The 17,478-nt window shown below is 42.8% G+C and overlaps 1 protein-coding gene across 1 annotated transcript; it reads right to left on the bottom strand.

The window, feature by feature from the left end:
• Window positions 1-11,938: 11,938 nt before the first annotated feature.
• On the bottom strand, window positions 11,939-15,176 carry LOC135544387 (14-3-3 protein eta-like). The gene is made up of 2 exons (XM_064971953.1): window positions 14,732-15,176; window positions 11,939-13,411 (listed from the first exon to the last, which is right to left on the bottom strand). Exons 1-2 carry the CDS (start codon window positions 14,816-14,818, stop codon window positions 12,758-12,760), a joined length of 741 nt encoding a protein of 246 aa, XP_064828025.1. The 5' UTR covers window positions 14,819-15,176; the 3' UTR covers window positions 11,939-12,757.
• Window positions 15,177-17,478: the final 2,302 nt, after the last annotated feature.

The raw sequence follows: 17,478 nt of genomic DNA, 5'->3' as shown, positions 1-17,478 counted from the left end.
CACCATGCTTCTTCCTGCCAGGAAGAATCCCCCTACTGTGGCTCGGTTTGTGCTCACCATAGCCTGCAAAGGTTAGATGGGATCATTGAGTTGTTTTGAGATACTATATCCATGTGCCAGGGATCAATAACCTTGTGGTTACATGAATACAGTAGTTAGCACCTCTTTCAGTTATATATAACTGGAGAGGTACACCCCCCCTCTATTTATTTGGACAATGAAGCTAAAATGCTTAATTTGGCTATATCCTACAGCATTTTGGATTTGAGATCAAATGTTTCATATGAGGGTATAGTACAGAATATAACTTTTTATTTGAGGGTATTTTCATAGATATCTGTTCTACCGTTTAGAAATGAAAGCACAGTATGTATCGAGTCCCTCTATTTGAAGGTGTCGTGTATTTGGACAAATTTGTGTAATAAAGTAGTCAAACGTTTAGTATTTGGTCCCATTTTCCTTGCACGCAATGACTACATCACTTCTATTGTAAACAAATAATATAATATGTTTGTGACCACTTCTACATTGATGTGGATGCGACCATGATTACAGATAATCGTAAATAATGAGTGAGAAAGTTAGAGGCACAAAGATAATGTACCCAAAGCATGCTAATGTCTCACCATTACCAATGCTAACCTCCAATAGTGGAGGTTAGCATTCACACCCCTTGAAAGTATTCACACCCCTTGACTTTTCCCCAAAATAATTGTTACAGACTGAATTTAAAATGGATTCAATTTAGATGTTTATGAATTACGTTTTTAGAAATGTTTACTAATTAATAGAAATGAAATGCTGAAATATCTTCAGTCAATAAATATTCAACCACTTCATTATGGAAAGCCTAAATAAGTTCAGGAACACAACATTTCTTAACAACTCACATAATACGTTGCATGGATTCACTCTGTGCAATAATAGTGTGCAATAATAGTGTTTAACATGATTTTGGAATGACTACTCTGTACACCACAGATACGATCTCTGTACCCCACACATACATGTATCTGTAATGTCCCTTAGTCGAGGAGTGAATTACAAACATTTTAATTAATCGCATTGTCTGGAAGTGTTCCAAATACACTGCAAACATCCAAAATACATAATACACTACTGTTAAAGTTTTGGGTCACTTAGAAATGTCCTTCTTTTGAAAGAAAATCACATAACATTTATCAGAAATACAGTCTAGACATTGTTAATGTTGTAAATGACTATTGTAGCTGGAACCTGAAGATTGTTTATGGAATATCTACATAGGCATACAGAGGCCCATTATCAGCACTCCTGTGTTCCAATGTCACATTGTGTTAGATAATCCAAGTTAATAATTTTAAAAGGCTAATTGATCATTAGAAAACTATTTTGCAATTATGTTAGCATAGCTGAACCAGAATTATGTTAGCACAGCTAACAGAATAAAAAGAGGAGTGGGAGGCCCCAGTGCACAACTGAGCAAGAGGAAAAGTACATTAGAGTGTCTAGTTAAAGACGTCTCACAAGTCCTCAACTGGCAGTTTCATTAAATAGTACCCGCAAAACACCAGTCAACAGCGAAGTGGCGACTCCTGGATGCTGGCCTTCTAGAGTTGCAAAGAAAAAGCCATATCTCAGACTGGCCAATAAAAAGAAAAGATTAGGATTGTCAAAAGAACACCGACACTGGACAGAGGAACTCTTCCTAGAAGGCAGGCATCCCGGAGTTGCTTCTTCACCTTTGATGTTGAGACGGGTGTTTTGCGGGTACTATTTAATGAAGTTGCCAGTTGAGAACTTGTGAGGCATCTGTTTCTCAAACTAGACACTCTAATGTACTTGTCCTCTTGCTCAGTTGTGCACCGGGACCTCCCACTCCTCTTTCTATTCTGGTTGGAAACGGTTTGCGCTGTTCTGTGAAGGGAGTAGTACACAGCGTTGTACGAGATTTTCGGTTTCTCGCATAGAATAGCCTTCATTTCTCAGAACAAGAATAGACTGACAAGTTTCAAAAGACAGTTCTTTGTTTCTGGCCATTTTGAGACTGTAATCAAACACACAAATGCTGATCCTCCAGATACTCAACTAGTCTAAGGAAGGACTGTTTTACTGCTTCTTAAATTAGCACAACAGTTTTCGGCTGTGCTAACATAATTGCAAAAGTTTTTTGAAATGATCAATTAGCCTTTTAAAATTATCAACTTGGATTGGCTAACACAATGTGCGTTTGGAACACAGGAGTGATGGTTGCTGATAAAGGGCCTCTGTACGCCTATGTACAGTGCCTTGCGAAAGTATTCGGCCCCCTTGAACTTTGCAACCTTTTGCCACATTTCAGGCTTCAAACATAAAGATATAAAACTGTATTTTTTTGTGAAGAATCAACAACAAGTGGGACACAATCATGAAGTGGAACGACATTTATTGGATATTTCAAACTTTTTTAACAAATCAAAAACTGAAAAATTGGGCGTGCAAAATTATTCAGCCCCCTTAAGTTAATACTTTGTAGCGCCACCTTTTGCTGCAATTACAGCTGTAAGTCGCTTGGGGTATGTCTCTATCAGTTTTGCACATCGAGAGACTGACATTTTTTCCCATTCTTCCTTGCAAAACAGCTCGAGCTCAGTGAGGTTGGATGGAGAGCATTTGTGAACAGCAGTTTTCAGTTCTTTCCACAGATTCTCGATTGGATTCAGGTCTGGACCTGTCAATATTGTCAATATTATCCATTTGGCAGGAGGGCATAAATTGAAACAATCAAGGTTCTTCACTGAAAGGTCAGTACACTTGTTACTCTTATAAAAAAAGGTTGTCCCTTTTTGGTTCCCCGTAAAACCCTTTTGGGTTCCATGTAGAACTCTTTGTGGAAAGGGTTCTCCTATGAGGATGGCTGAAGAAGCGTTTTAGGTTCTAGATAGCTCCTTTTTTTGGAAATGTGAGTGTAGGCTTCTTGACATTCATACTTGACAACCGACATGCCCTTCCTTGCTTACACTTGAGGAGAACGTTGGCATAACGTTCCTGGCACAATAGCCCAATTGGGTCAATATCTGCAGAAACAAGTATACTGCACCAGTCCAGCCAAGAACCAACTAGTGATTAAACCGTGAATGTTGTGTGTATATATTATTTGTTGTGTGTATATGTACTGACATGTACAGTATTTGTAACTGATAGATACACACACTACATGTGAAAACAAATAATTCAGTCAGTTATAGACTATAGCGATGTTGTCTATATGAATGCAGCTACTGAACCTCTGTATTGAAGCCATTGGACAGAGTTTATCACAGTGCACTACGGCTTTATTATGGGCGATAGTTTCAATAATGTATGTAAATTGTCAAGCCTTTTGTCTGTGATGTCTTTTTCGTTATGTGTCGGACCCCGGTAAGACTAGCTGTTGCCATTGGTGTCTGCTAATGTGGATCATTCTAAAATAAAATAACTTAGTAATGAAAGTGTAGAATATCATAATTCATATTTTACTTTTGTACATCTAAGGACTTTGTCATATTATCATTCAGAAGGAAACACTATCCAGATGCTTCCACTGGTTTTTTAATAAGGTTTCTTGGACTTTAACGTATTCAGAATAGAGAAAACAACCAATTTCTCTTCAGATTAGATGACAACCTTGCCATGCATCTCTTTATCATTGCTGAGGGGTTAACTATTCATAAACACAGATTTGTTTAAGAGTTTGCAGACTGGTCAACGGAAAGACTAAGCAACTCACCCATACTCCGACTGCCAAGACAACCAAAAAGTAGATCACAATGACGGAGATATCCGCCGGGTTGTTGAGGGCCACCGTGCCATTGTTAAACACATTCCTAACTAAGGGGAACCCAGAATAATCATTTGTCATTTTGTCTGCTCCGAGGTGACCAGAGGACAGGTGTGTTGATGAAGATTCTGTCCTTTACTGTTGCTTCTGTACCACTGACCCCAAAGGTAGGTATAAGTGTGTGTGTGTGTGTGTGTGTGTGTGTGTGTGTGTGTGTGTGTGTGTGTGTGTGTGTGTGTGTGTGTGTGTGTGTGTGTGTGTGTGTGTGTGTGTGTGTGTGTGTGTGTGTGTGTGTGTGTGTGTGTGTGCGTGTGTGCGTGTGTGTGTGTGCGTGCGTGTACTGCTGGTTAATATTGTGTTAGAGACCATGAAAAGGAAAGGTGTGTCAGCTTGCCTGCCAATGCGTGTGTGCATTGCAGCAAATTAATAAATGTTCACAAACGTGTCAGAAATCAAAGAATGTGTTTAATGGCAAACAAAGGGTAACTAATGATCAACTGAACAGGAAATACTTGGAGGAAAGAAACATATTTCTGTAAAAAATAAAATAATTTAGGAAGCATATCACTCCACTATCAGAATTACACTAACCCTAGTCGTAATGGAAAGGGCTGTTTGATCAAACTCTTGGTAGATAAGTAACCTGTGACAGTGCTGTGGCAGCAGGTGAATTGAGGACTCCTGGGAGAAAGAGCATATGGTGGGTTTCTGATAGAAAAACAATTATGAAGGATTTATTTGTTTTAGTAGGATATGTTTAATAGGAAACTATAGTAGTAGTAATAATAATATAGTGAACCAAAATAAAAAGGCATATGTAAAGTGTTGATCCCAATGTTTCATGGGCTGAAATAAAAGATCCCAGAAATGTTCCATATGCACAAAGAGACTATTTTGATGAAATTTTGTGCACAAATTTGTTGACATCCATTTTAGTGAGTATTTCTCCTTTGCCAGGACAATCCATCCACCTGACAGGTGTGGCATATCAAGAAATGGATTAAACAGCATCATTACACAAGTGCACCTTGTGCTGGGGACAATAAAAGGCAACTCTAAAATGTGCAGTTTTGTCACACAACACAATGCCACAGATTTCTCAAGTTTTGAGGGAGAGTACAATTGGCATGCTAACTGCAGGAATGTCCACCAGAACATTTGCCAGATATTTGAATGGTAGTACGTCCAAGTGGCCTCACAACCGCAGACCACGTGTAACCACGTCAGCCCAGGACATCCAAATTGGCTTTTTTTATCTGCGGGATGGCCTGAGACCAGCCTCTTGGACAGCTGATGAAACTGAGGAGTATTTCTGTGTGTAATAAAGCCCATTCGTAGGGAAAAACTAATTCTGCTTGGCCTAGCTCCCCAGTTGGTGGGCCTATCATGTGAAATCCATAGATTAGGGCCTACTTTATTCATTTAAATTGACTGATTTTCCTTACAAACTCAGAAAAAAAATGTACGTCCCTCTTTCAGGACCCTGTCTTTCAAAGATAATTCGTAAAAATCCCAAAATCCACAGATCTCCATCCCATGCTTGTTCAATGAACCATAAACAATTAATGAACATGCACCAGTGGAACGGTCGTTAAGACACGAACAGCTTACAGACAGTAGGCAGTTAAGGTCAGAGTTATGACAACTTAGGACACTAAAGAGGCCTTTCTACTGACTCTGAAAACCCCCAAAAGAAAGATGCCCAGGGTCCCTGCTCATCTGCGTGAATGTGCCTTAGGCATGCCGCAAGGAGGCATGAGGCCTGCAGATGTGGCCAGGGCAATAAATTGCAATGTCTGTGCTGTGAGACGCCTAAGACAGTGCTACAGGGAGACAGGACGGACAGCTGATCGTCCTTGAGGTGGCAGACCACGTGTAACAACACCTGCACAGGATCGGTACAACCGAACATCACACCTACGGAACAGGTACAGGATGGCAACAACAACTGCCCGAGTTAAATCAAATCAAATCAAAGTATATTTGTCACCTGCGCCGAATACAACTGGTGTAGACGTTATAGTGAAATGCTTACTTCCAGGCTCTGACCAATAGTGCAAAAAGGGTATTAGGTGAACAATGAGTAAGTAAAGAAATAAAACAACTGTAAAAAATGACAGTTATATACAGTAGCGAGGCTATAAAAGTAGCGAGGCTACATACAGACACTGGTTAGTCAGGCTGATTGAGGTAGTATGTACATGTAGATATGGTTAAAGTGACTATGCATATATGATGAACAGAGAGTAGCAGTAGCATAAAAGAGGGGTAGGTGGGTGGTGGGTGGGACAAAATGCAGATAGCCCGGTTAGCCAAAGTGCGGGAGCACTGGTTGGTCGGCACAATTGAGGTAGTATGTGCATGAATGTATAGTTAAAGTGACTATGCACATATGATAAACAGAGAGTAGCAGCAGTGTAAAAAGAGGGGTTGGGGGGGCACACAATGCAAATAGTGCGGGTAGCCATTTGATTACCTGTTCAGGAGTCTTATGGCTTGGGGGTAAAAACTGTTGAGAAGCCTTTTTGTCCTAGACTTGGCACTCCGGTACCACTTGCCATGCGGTAGTAGAGAGAACAGTCTATGACTGGGGTGGCTGGGGTCTTTGACAATTTTTAGGGCTTTCCTCTGACACCGCCTGGTGGAGAGGTCCTGGATGGCAGGCAGCTTAGCCCCAGTGATGTACTGGGCCGTATGCAATACACTCTGTTGTGCCTTGCGGTCGAAAGGCCGAGTAATTGCCGTACCAGGCAGTGATGCAACCAGTCAGGATGCTCTCGATGTTGCAGCTGTAGAACCTTTTGAGGATCTTAGGACCCATGCCAAATCTTTGTAGTTTCCTGAGGGGGAATAGGCTTAGTCGTGCCCTCTTCACGACTGTCTTGGTGTGTTTGGACCATTCTAGTTTGTTGTTGATGTGGACACCAACAAACTTGAAGCTCTCAACCTGCTCCACCACAGCCCCGTCGATGAGAATGGGGGCGTGCTCGGTCCTCCTTTTCCTGTAGTCCACAATCATCTCCTTAGTCTTGGTTACGTTGAGGGATAGGTTGTTATTCTGGCACCACCCGGCCAGGTCTCTGACCTCCTCCCTGTAGGCTGTCTCGTCGTTGTCGGTGATCAGGCCTACCACTGTTGTTTTGTCTGCAAACTTAATGATGGTGTTGGAGTCGTGCATGGCTATGCAGTCGTGGGTGAACAGGGAGTACAGGAGGGGACTGAGCACGCACCCCTGTGGAGCACCAGTTTTGAGGATCAGCATGGCAGATGTGTTGCTACCTACCCTTACCACCTGGGGGCAGCCCATCAGGAAGTCCACGATCCAGTTGCAGAGGGAGGTGTTTAGTCCCAGGATCCTTAGCTTAGTGATGAGCTTTGAGGGTACTATGGTGTTGAACGCTGAGCTGTAGTCAATGAAAAGCATTCTCACAAAAGTGTTCCTTTTGTCCAGGTGGGAAAGGGCAGTGTGGAGTGCAATAGAGATTTCAACATCTGTGGATCTGCTGTGGATCTGTTGTATGCAAATTGAAGTGGGTCTAGGGTTTCTGGGATAATGGTATTGATGTGAGCCATTACCAACCTTTCAAAGCACTTCATGGCTATGGATGTGAGTGCTACAGGTCTGTAGTCATTTAGGCAGGTTGTCTTTGTGTTCTTGGTTACAGGGACTATGGTGGTCTGCTTGAAACATGTTGGTATTACAGACTCAATCATGGGCAAGTTGAAAATGTCAGTGAAGACACCTGCCAGTTGGTCAACACATGCCCAGAGCACAAGTCCTGGTAATCCGTCTGGCCCCGCAACCTTGTGTATGTTGCCCTGTTAAAAGGTCTGACGTCGGCTATGGAGAGCGTGATCACACAGCCGTCTGGAACAGCTGATGCTCTCATGCATGCCTCAGTGTTGCTTGCCTCGAAGCGAGCATAGAAGTGATTTAGCTCGTCTGGGAGGCTCGTGTCACTGGGCAGCTTGCAGCTGTGCTTCCCTTTGTAGACTGTAATAGTTTGCAAGCCCTGCAACATAAGACGAGCATCAGAGCCGGTGTAGTATGATTCAATCTTAGCCCTGTATTGACGCTTTGCCTGTTTGATGGTTCGTCGAAGGGCATAGCTGGATTTCTTGTAAGCTTCCGGGTAATTGTCTCGCACCTTGAAAGCGGCAGCTCTACCCTTTAGCTCAGTGCGAATGTTGCCTGTAATCCATGACTTCTGGTTGGGGTATGTACGTACAGTCACTCTGGCAACGACGTCCTCGATGCACTCATTAATAAAGCCAGTGACTGATGTGGTGTACTCCTCAATGCCATCGGAAGAATCCCGGAACATGTTCCAGTCTGTGATAGCAAAACAGTCCTGTAGTTTAGCATCTGCTTCATCTGACCACTTTTTTTTATAGACCGAGTCACTGGTGCTTCCTGCTTTAATGTTTTGCTTGTAAGCAGGAATCAGGAGGATAGAGTTGTGGTCGGATTTACCAAATGGACGACGAGGGAGAGCTTTGTACGTGTCTCTTTGTGTAAAGTACAGGTGATCTAGAATTGTTTTTCCTCCTGGTTGCAAATTTAACATGTTGATGGAAATTTGGTAGAACTGATTTAAGTTTCCCTGTATTAAAGTCTCCGGACACTAGGAGCGCCGCCTCTGGGTGAGTGGTTTCCTGTTTGCTTATTTCCTTATACAGCTGACTCAGTGCGGTCTTAGTGCCAGCATCTGTTTGTGGTGGTAAATAAACAGCCACGAAAAGTATAGCTGTAAACTCTCTAGGCAAGTAGTGTGGCCTGCAATTTATCACAATAACCTTCAGGCGAGCAAAATCTAGAGACTTCCTTAGATTTCGTGCACCAGCTGTTGTTTACAAATATGCACAGACCGCCTCCCCCTCGTCTTACCGGAGTGTGCTGTTCTATCCTCTTCGGTGTTCTATCTATCCTCGGTGCAGCGTATTTCCCGCTAGCTGAATATCCATGTCGTCATTCAGCAAAGATTCCGTAAAACATAGGATATTACAGTTTTTGATGTCCCATTGGTAGGATATTCGCGACCGTACCTCGTCTAGTTTATTGTCCAATGATTACACGTTGGCGCCTTTCTGGGTCCTGACCAGGCATCCGGCTCTTTGTCCTCTGTACCTGCGTCACTTCCTCTTGCAAATAAAGGGGATGTTGGCCCTGTCGGGTGTTTGGAGAATGTCCTGTGCGTCTTGCTTGTTGAAGAAAAAATATTTCCTCCAGCGCCATTTTGACCAGGAACACACAATCCCTCCATCAGTGCTCAGACTATCCGCAATAAGCTGAGAGAGGCTGGACTGAGGGCTTGTAGGCCTGTTGTAAGGCAGGTCCTCACCAGACATCACCGGCAACAACGTCGCCTATGGGCACAAGCTAACCGTCGCTGGACATGACTGGACTGGCAAAAGGTGCTCTTCACTGACGAGTCGTGTTTTTTTTCTCACCAGGGGTGATGGTCTGATTCACATTTATCGTTGAAGGAATGAGCGTTACACTGAGGCCTGTACTCTGGAGAGGGATCGATTTGGAGGTGGAGGGTCCGTCATGGTCTGGGGCGGTGTGTCACAGCATCATCTAACTGAGCTTGTTGTCATTGCTGGCAATCTCAACGCTGTGCGTTACAGGGAAGAAATCCTCCTCCCTCATGTGCTACCCTTCCTGTAGGCTCATCCTGACATGACCCTCCAGCATGACAATGCCACCAGCCATACTGCTCATTCTGTGCGTGATTTCCTGCAAGACAGGAATGTCAGTGTTCTGCCATGGCCAGCGAAGAGCCTGGATCTCAATCCCATTGAGCACGTCTGGGACCTGTTGGATTGGAGGGTGAGGGCTGGGGCCATTCCCCTCCAGAAATGTGCGGAGCCTTGCAGATGCCTTGGTGGAAGAGTGGGGTAACATCTCACAGAAAGAACTGGCTAATCTGGTGCAGTCCATGAGGAGGAGATGCACTGCAGTACTTAACACAGCTGGTGGCCACACCGGATACTGACTTAATTTTGATTTTGACCCCCCCCCCCCCTTTGTTCAGGGACACATTATTCCATTTCTGTTAGTCACATGTCTGTGGAACATGTTCAGTTTATGTCTCAGTTGTTGAATCTTATGTTCATACAAATATTTACACGTTAAGTTTGCTGAAAATAAACGCAGTTGACAGTTTCTTTTTTTGCTGAGTTTATGAACTGTAACTCAGTAAAATCTTTGAAATTGTTGCATGTTTCGTTTATATTTTTGTTCAGTATAATAACAATGGCATTAGATGTGTGTTAATGGTCATCGCTATAGTATAGTATGTTGACTGCAAGCCTAGTCCATGACCTCTGTCAATATGATGGTTTATATCAACAAGTTAACTAATTCTAAGGTCAGTCAACCAAAAAGGTACTTTCTCCACAACACTACCTCACCCACAGAGTAAACACGCACACAGGTAGTGGGTTAATTATTACTCTGTCCTTCCGTCATTCCTCCTTGACTGTGTGTGATGAGGTGCTGCTATCCATAGAATTATATGTATTTCCGTCATTCCTCGTCAGGTTGCTGGTGAAGACTTGAGTGTGTGTGAGGTGCTGTTATCCATAAAATATGTATTTCTCTTTCATAAACAATTATCTGTCACATCTCAATCACAGCTACACACAATCTTGTTCACAAAGTTGCATCAGTGTCTACAATATATAACATTTGTAACATCACAGTATGATCTTACAATACCCTTGTATTGCTCCAATCATGGTATCGCCTAATGCTTCAATCCCGACCCTGTGCTTTTATCTCAGCTATTTCAAAGCCTGAACTATCTCCTAGAAGGCCAGCTTCCTGGAGTCGCCTCTTCACTGTTGACTTGGAGACTGGTGTTTTGCGGGTACTATTTAATGTAGCTGCCAGTTGAGAACTTGTGAGGCGTCTGTTTCTCAAACTAGACACTAATGTACTTGACCTCTTGCTCAGTTGTGCACCGGGGCCTCCCACTCCTCTTTCTATTCTGTTAAAAGCCAGTTTACGCTGTTCTGTGAAGGGAGTAGTACACAGCGTTGTACGAGATCATTAGTTTCTTGGCAATTTCTCGCATGGAATTGCATTCATTTCTCAGAACAAGAATACTTGATGAGTTTCAGAAGGTTAATTGTTTCTGGACATTTTGAGCCTGTAATCGATCTCACAAATGCTGGTGCTCCAGATACTCAACTAGTGTAAAGGCCAGTTTTACTGCTACTTTAATCAGGACAACAGTTTTCAGCTGTGCTAACATAATTACAATAGTGTTTTCTAATGATCAACTAGGATTAGCTAACACAACGTGCCATTGGAACACAGGAGTGATGGTTGCTGACAATGGGCCTCTATACGCCTATGTAGATATTCCATTAAATATCAGCCATTTCCAGTTACAATAGCCATTTCCAACATTGTCTTCATTGTATTTCCAATCAAATTGATATGATTTTAATGGACAAAAAAAATGCTTTTCTTTCAAAAACAAGTGACCCCAAACATTTGAATGGTAGTGTGTTACTTTACTTGAGCTGTTACACTATAAACCCTGTAGGAGAGTAAAAGTACCAAAAACCATCACTAGATGCTGCTATTGAGTTGAGCTGAAGATGGTTAAATGCAGAGGACAAAAAAAGGGTGGTGAAACCAGCCAGGGTTCTGTTCAGTTGGGCACATGAAAGCAAAACATTTGCAACAGAAAACAAAAACGGGTAGTATTAGACTTATTACTAGCCTTTTTTTAACAAATGGTTAAGTTAGTTAAATATAAAAGGTGTGTCCGATAATTAATTAGAAATATATACTGCACCAAAATACCCATTCTGACTTTGTCCATCAGGGGGAGGAATACCATGAGAGCAACATCCTCACCAAAAACACAAAATCCTACACAGTGAACAAAATCAGTGTGTGTCTGTGTGTAATACCTGAATGAGAAAATAAACACACATGACCAAATTGCTCATGACTGCAGGGCTAGATTCACTCAGCGACTGACACGCACAATGCTGTTCATCCAAGTATTCCCACAGAATAGGCTACACACGCATGTCTGCACACAAATACACTATAAAACAGCATACCAAAGACAGAAATCAAGGCCATTTGTTGAAATTATAAATTACTCTGAAGCACAGGGCATGAACTCACACAAGTTCCCATGGTAGGTTATGTTTTAATGGAATTCTTTAATGACCACGCATGATTCATAATAATAAACAAATGTACTTGCACAACTGAAAACTCCAGACACTGTCCCATCAACATTCATAGACAAGACATTTCAAGACGGAAGATGGCTGGAATACGTTCACAGGGGCTAACAGTGCACACAGAGGTCAGAAGGCAAAGTGGAAAGGGCAAGAAATAGAGAGGAACAACAGACAGACATCTTACAGTAACAGGGGGGGGCATAGAAGCGGTACAATTCAAGGAGGAGAGCACAACAACATTCTGGTAAATAGTGACATTTGCACTATGCTGTGCAAAATAATGAAACATTTCCCTAGTTAGCATTACAGACATCATCATGATGATAGATTGTCCTCACGAGAACATCCTGTGGAAATGCCACTTGAATACCAACCATTCAGTTCATCATCAGCAACTATCAAAAATGGGATGGAATGACTATAATGAAAACAAAATAGCACTAGTGCACAGAAAGTGGGCCAGGGACAGAAAGCCTTGGGAGGACAGAGAAGAGGGAGAGAGTTGAGGAGGACAGTATGAGAAGGTGAATGCAGCAGCAGGGGAAGAGGTGAGAATGTAGGACAAAATGACAGGCCACGAGAGAACAGATTCTTCCTGATGAGGCCTTAATTGAGCATTATAATGGCACAAAGAGAAAAAGAGGTGAGCGATTAGGAAGAGAAGAAAATAGAGGGAATAGAGAAGGTCAGAAAATAGTAGAGAATAAGGGGAAGGGGAGTGTCTAACTCTAGCTAAAGACTATCTGGGGGTAGGAGGAGGTCTTAGGGTTGGGCCTCTCCCCCCTCGCTGTCCTGCTGGTCACTGGTCCACAGGGTCAGGTTGTCCCGCAGCAGCTGCATGATGAGGGTGGAGTCCTTATAGGAGTCCTCGTTCAGATTGTCCAGGTGTCCAATGGCCTCATCAAAGGCCTCCTTGGCCAGCCTGCAGGCCTCCTCGGGAGCATTCTGGATCTCGTAGTAGAACACAGAGAAGTTGAGGGCCAGGCCTAGCCGGATGGGGTGGGTGGCCGCCATGCTCTTGCTGATCTCATAGGCTTCCTTGTAGGCTCCCTCGGAGGACTCCACGGCGGAGGTCTTCTTCTCGGCTGTGGCCACCTCGGCCAAATAGCGGTAGTAGTCGCCCTTCATCTTCAGGTAGAACACCTTGCTCTCCAGCTGGTCTTCTCCGCAGCTCTTGATGAGGAACTGGTCGAGCAGGTTGAGCACGTCCTGGCACACCGTCTCCAGCTCCTTCTCGATGGTCTCCCGGTAGGCCTTCACCAGCTCCAGCTTCTTGTCGTTGCCGTCGGCCATGGCCCTCTGCTCGATGCTGGAGGTGACACGCCAGGAGGACCGCCGGGCCCCCACCACGTTCTTGTAGGCCACAGAGAGTAGGTTGCGGTCGTCGTTACTCAGAGGCTCGCTCAGCTCAGTCACCTGGTGAGGACATAGAAGTGTTCAATAGCTCAGCTGGTAAAGCATGCCTCTTGCAACACCAGGATAATGGGTTCCATTCCAGGGACCACCCATACTTAAAATGTATCCACGCATGTATGGAAGTCACTTTGGATAAAAGTATTTGCTAAATGGCATATATTTTAATATTGTTGACAGGATGTGAAAATGCTACCATATCATATACTTTTTATAAATCTAAGAAATTGGCCTAACATTGGGAGGACCTACACATTCACCATGACAAAGGTGTGAAGTTGCAGGGTGCATCCATATCTAGGTGGAGATGTACAGTATGCTGTGTTTGGGAATGAAGCTGTGCTTGATTGAACCAGACGTTTTGTTTTATTATATAAAGATACTTCTATGCCTTTTGAGCAACCTGGATCATTTAAGTCAATAGCTGAAAATGTATCCATCAGCATCAAATACAGCGGACCTTGCAGGGTTGTCACTAGTTACCAGTCAAAATGGGCTATATCATACATTGATGAAAACAAAAATGTGTTTTTTGTCTTAATTTATGGTTAGGATTAGGCATAGGGTTAGCAGTGTACTTAAGGTTTAAAGTCAGATTTTAAGAAGATCAATTGTAAAACTAGACCGGGTTTAGCCATTTGTGGCTGTGGTAACAAGTGACGACCCTCTTGCGGACAGGATATGTGTGGGTGCATTCGCCAAGGCGCGAAATCTGGTCCTTCGTACATTTTCACCATCATATTTGCTAGTTATTTAAGAACATTGTTCTCTGTCTGGCATAAAGTTCACCATTACTATCTCCGTTAAGCTATTACAGGTCATGTAAAACCAGCTTTCAAGCTTGGACTAGCTAGTTAGTTTTATTCACTAGCCCGAAGTGCTGTAACTAGTGAACGAACGCACCCAATGTGTGCCTATGTTCATTTTGGCTGGTGCTACTGCATCGACCAGCCGTTGCTAGCCATGAAGCCAGACCACCACCAGTTTCATTCTTAACTAGATATAGATAACTAGGTCGTTAGTTACTACATTCACTTCTCAAAACGATATGACAAAATAACAGTAACAGAAGCAAAATAACCTTGATGTTGTGTGCACCAGGTTTCACATTGATTTGATTATGCAGATACTTTATAAATAATTTCCATAATGAAAGACGACAAACCCAGCTAACTAGCTACCGTAGTTAGCAAGATACTCCATTGTATGACCATTGAATGATGTCATCTGATGACCTTTGTTACAAACTGATATCAATGATTGTCACACTATGTAATTATTTCATGTGAGATGCATTGTGCAGAACGATGACGTCTCTAGTACCTGTTTCATCGCCGAGGCCATGTCATCGTACCGTTCCGCCTGCTCAGCCATACGGGCTCTCTGGATCAGTTGCTCTCTATCTGCCATTGTCGCTGTTGATGTGCGCCGAAGGTCGGGCAGTCAGTTCCACGATACAGGAAGCAGGCTATCGACAATTGCTTTCGAATAGACGGATGTGTATTTTCCTGCTGATGTCCAACGCTATAAACAGTACATCAAACGTAACTGCGGATTTTCTCTGAAATACCCGCTTTACATAAGACTTAGCTAAAACAATGGTGAAGCAATTATGTTAATGCTAATGTCTGAGGCGCAAATTAGAAGGGAGACAATCAGTAAACAGCTCCAAACCCTCTCTATCTCTAACTGATGGCTACTGCGGCCTGTGGTGCTACTGCAAGCGTCCAGTCAATCCAGTCTATCCGGTGTGGGGGCCGAAGGCTGCCACTGATATTTCATGATGACGTCACTTTCTAAAAATAGAAACGTGCGCTGCAAGCGTGCATGCGCAGTGCGACGTACTGCATCCTCGAGCTGTTGCAGCAACTGAGGGCGCGTGCGTGTAGGGTTGGCGCCAATGATGTGTATACTGTATATCATTGGTGGTGCAAGGCAGAGTAACTTCTCCAGTCCTTACATGTAGTATGGACATGGAAGGAAAGCTTACAAAAATAGGATGGCGAGGAGAACATGGAGGACAAAAGCAGTGCCTTCACTCACATCTGCCCAGTCCCATAGCCATGATAGGGGAATAATGGTAGCTATGATGGCACTTATGCCAACAATTGTAATGTATAAACGTCATTGAAAGGTGCAAAAGATCTCCGTGGTGCTCAGGAAAGCGTTCCCTCCTTCATCCATCCCTATAAGGAAAACACTTCACATTCCATCCTCTCTTCCCTGTTACTTGGTTTAGTCTAGAAGGGATACAGCTTTTGTCTAAATTGACGTAGCTGGTTAGGATAATTTATGAAGCTAGGTTTAGCTGTATCCCTAAAAAACAGCTACCAGTCACAGAGAAGGGAAACTGGCATTACCTTATCCTCATGCAATTAGACATCCTGAACAGACCACCTAATAATTTATTGATATTTATTTTGTATTCATTTCTGCAACAAAAGAATTTAGGAATATTGGGGTGGCAGGGTAGGCTAGTGGTTAGAGTGTTGGACTAGTAACCAGTATTTTGCAAGTTCAAACCCTTGAGCTAACAAGTTACAAATCTGTCATTCTGCCCCAGGCAGTTAACTTGCTGTTCCTCAGCTTTCATTGAAAATAAGAATTTGTTCTTAAGTTCTAAACTAACTTGCCTAGTTAAATAAAGGTAAAACAAAAAATCCTGCTTAAAGTCCAAGTTTTCAATGTTGCACTCCTGGACATGTTATGTAGAGACATTTACCAGGGTTAGATTAGTTAGACTACCATATTATATTTATTTACTTTTCTGCTCTATTGCAGACCAGTATTTCTACTCTGCACATCTATCACACCAGTGTTAATTTGCTAAACTGTAATTACTTTGCTACTATGGCCTATTTGTTGCCTTACCTCCTCACTGTGTTGTTGTTTGTGTCACACTGCTTTGCTTTATCTTGGCCAGGTCGCAGTTGTAAATGAGAACTTGTTCTCAACTCGCTTACCTGGTTAAATAAAGGTGAAATAAGTTGTTGTTTTTTAAAGTTATTCTTTATTATTCACTTGACTTGAAAAAAGAGTAGCAGCTCATTAGGGTCTCTGCTCTTCAGGCATGGGGAAGACATCAATTGCATACTACTCGTGTCTTCTCTCCTCATTTCCTTCTCAAAACTCATTGGATGAGAAAGGCAGAGGTTCTTCCCCTCTGACCTCCAATGTGTGTTAAGAAGGAGACGAGGAGTATGCAATTTAAATCTTTCCATAGCCTTCATATCAACAGCACTTGACCTTTCACCTTAACCTAGCCCTCGATCTGTTCCATTTCATTAAACATAAGAGTTATTGGAAGAAGACGTCCTTTGTTCGGGGGAGTTTTGTTAAGAGGCCCGAGTCTCAGTCTGAACATTGACGCACATCGCTTGCGGTACGGTTTCGGAAGCATAAGGATCTTACCTTACATATCAGCGAGAAAATAATAAAAAAAATTAAAAAAGGTTAAATTGATACATAGGGGTCCCACACAGCCATATCTCCAAGTTACAGCATGTATTTACGGAAGACAGACAGAATACCTGTACTAATTGGCCATCTAGAATGATCCGAAGAAGCCCGCCAGAAACGTGTTGTCACTGAACAATACTGTCGGCTGTAACTTTGATAAAGCCGGTTAAAACACTGTACAGTCAGTGTATATTTTGCATTTATGAAATTATTTTGATGTGATATGAAATATGCTTTATGTTTCTAGAACTGTATGGCAATTTAGAATCGATTCACATCTAGATCACTGCCGGCCGGTGGCACCTTAGCAATGGTTGGAATGGAATAAATGGAATGGTATTGAAAACAAACACATGGTTTTTTATGTGTTTGATACCAGTTTATTCACTCCATTCCAGACATTATTATGAGCTGTTCTCCCCTCAGCAGCCTCTTGTGGTTTAGATGGAGTATTTGGCTGTTTTGGCTGCCAGTGCCAAAATACCTCTGAAATAACATAAAATCTTTGGACCCCAAAAAGTAACAGTACGCTCCTAAAGAGTACATCTTGGGAGAACCTTGACCTATATGCAAGGCACAAGTCCTGAGGGGGACACAGCACACAGAGGGTG

This window comes from Oncorhynchus masou, chromosome 8, assembly GCF_036934945.1.
Source record: "Oncorhynchus masou masou isolate Uvic2021 chromosome 8, UVic_Omas_1.1, whole genome shotgun sequence".
In the NCBI taxonomy this organism is placed as follows: Eukaryota; Metazoa; Chordata; class Actinopteri; order Salmoniformes; family Salmonidae; genus Oncorhynchus; species Oncorhynchus masou.
Note: the sequence above shows the minus strand (reverse complement) of the source record. Positions and strands in the feature narration are given on the sequence as shown.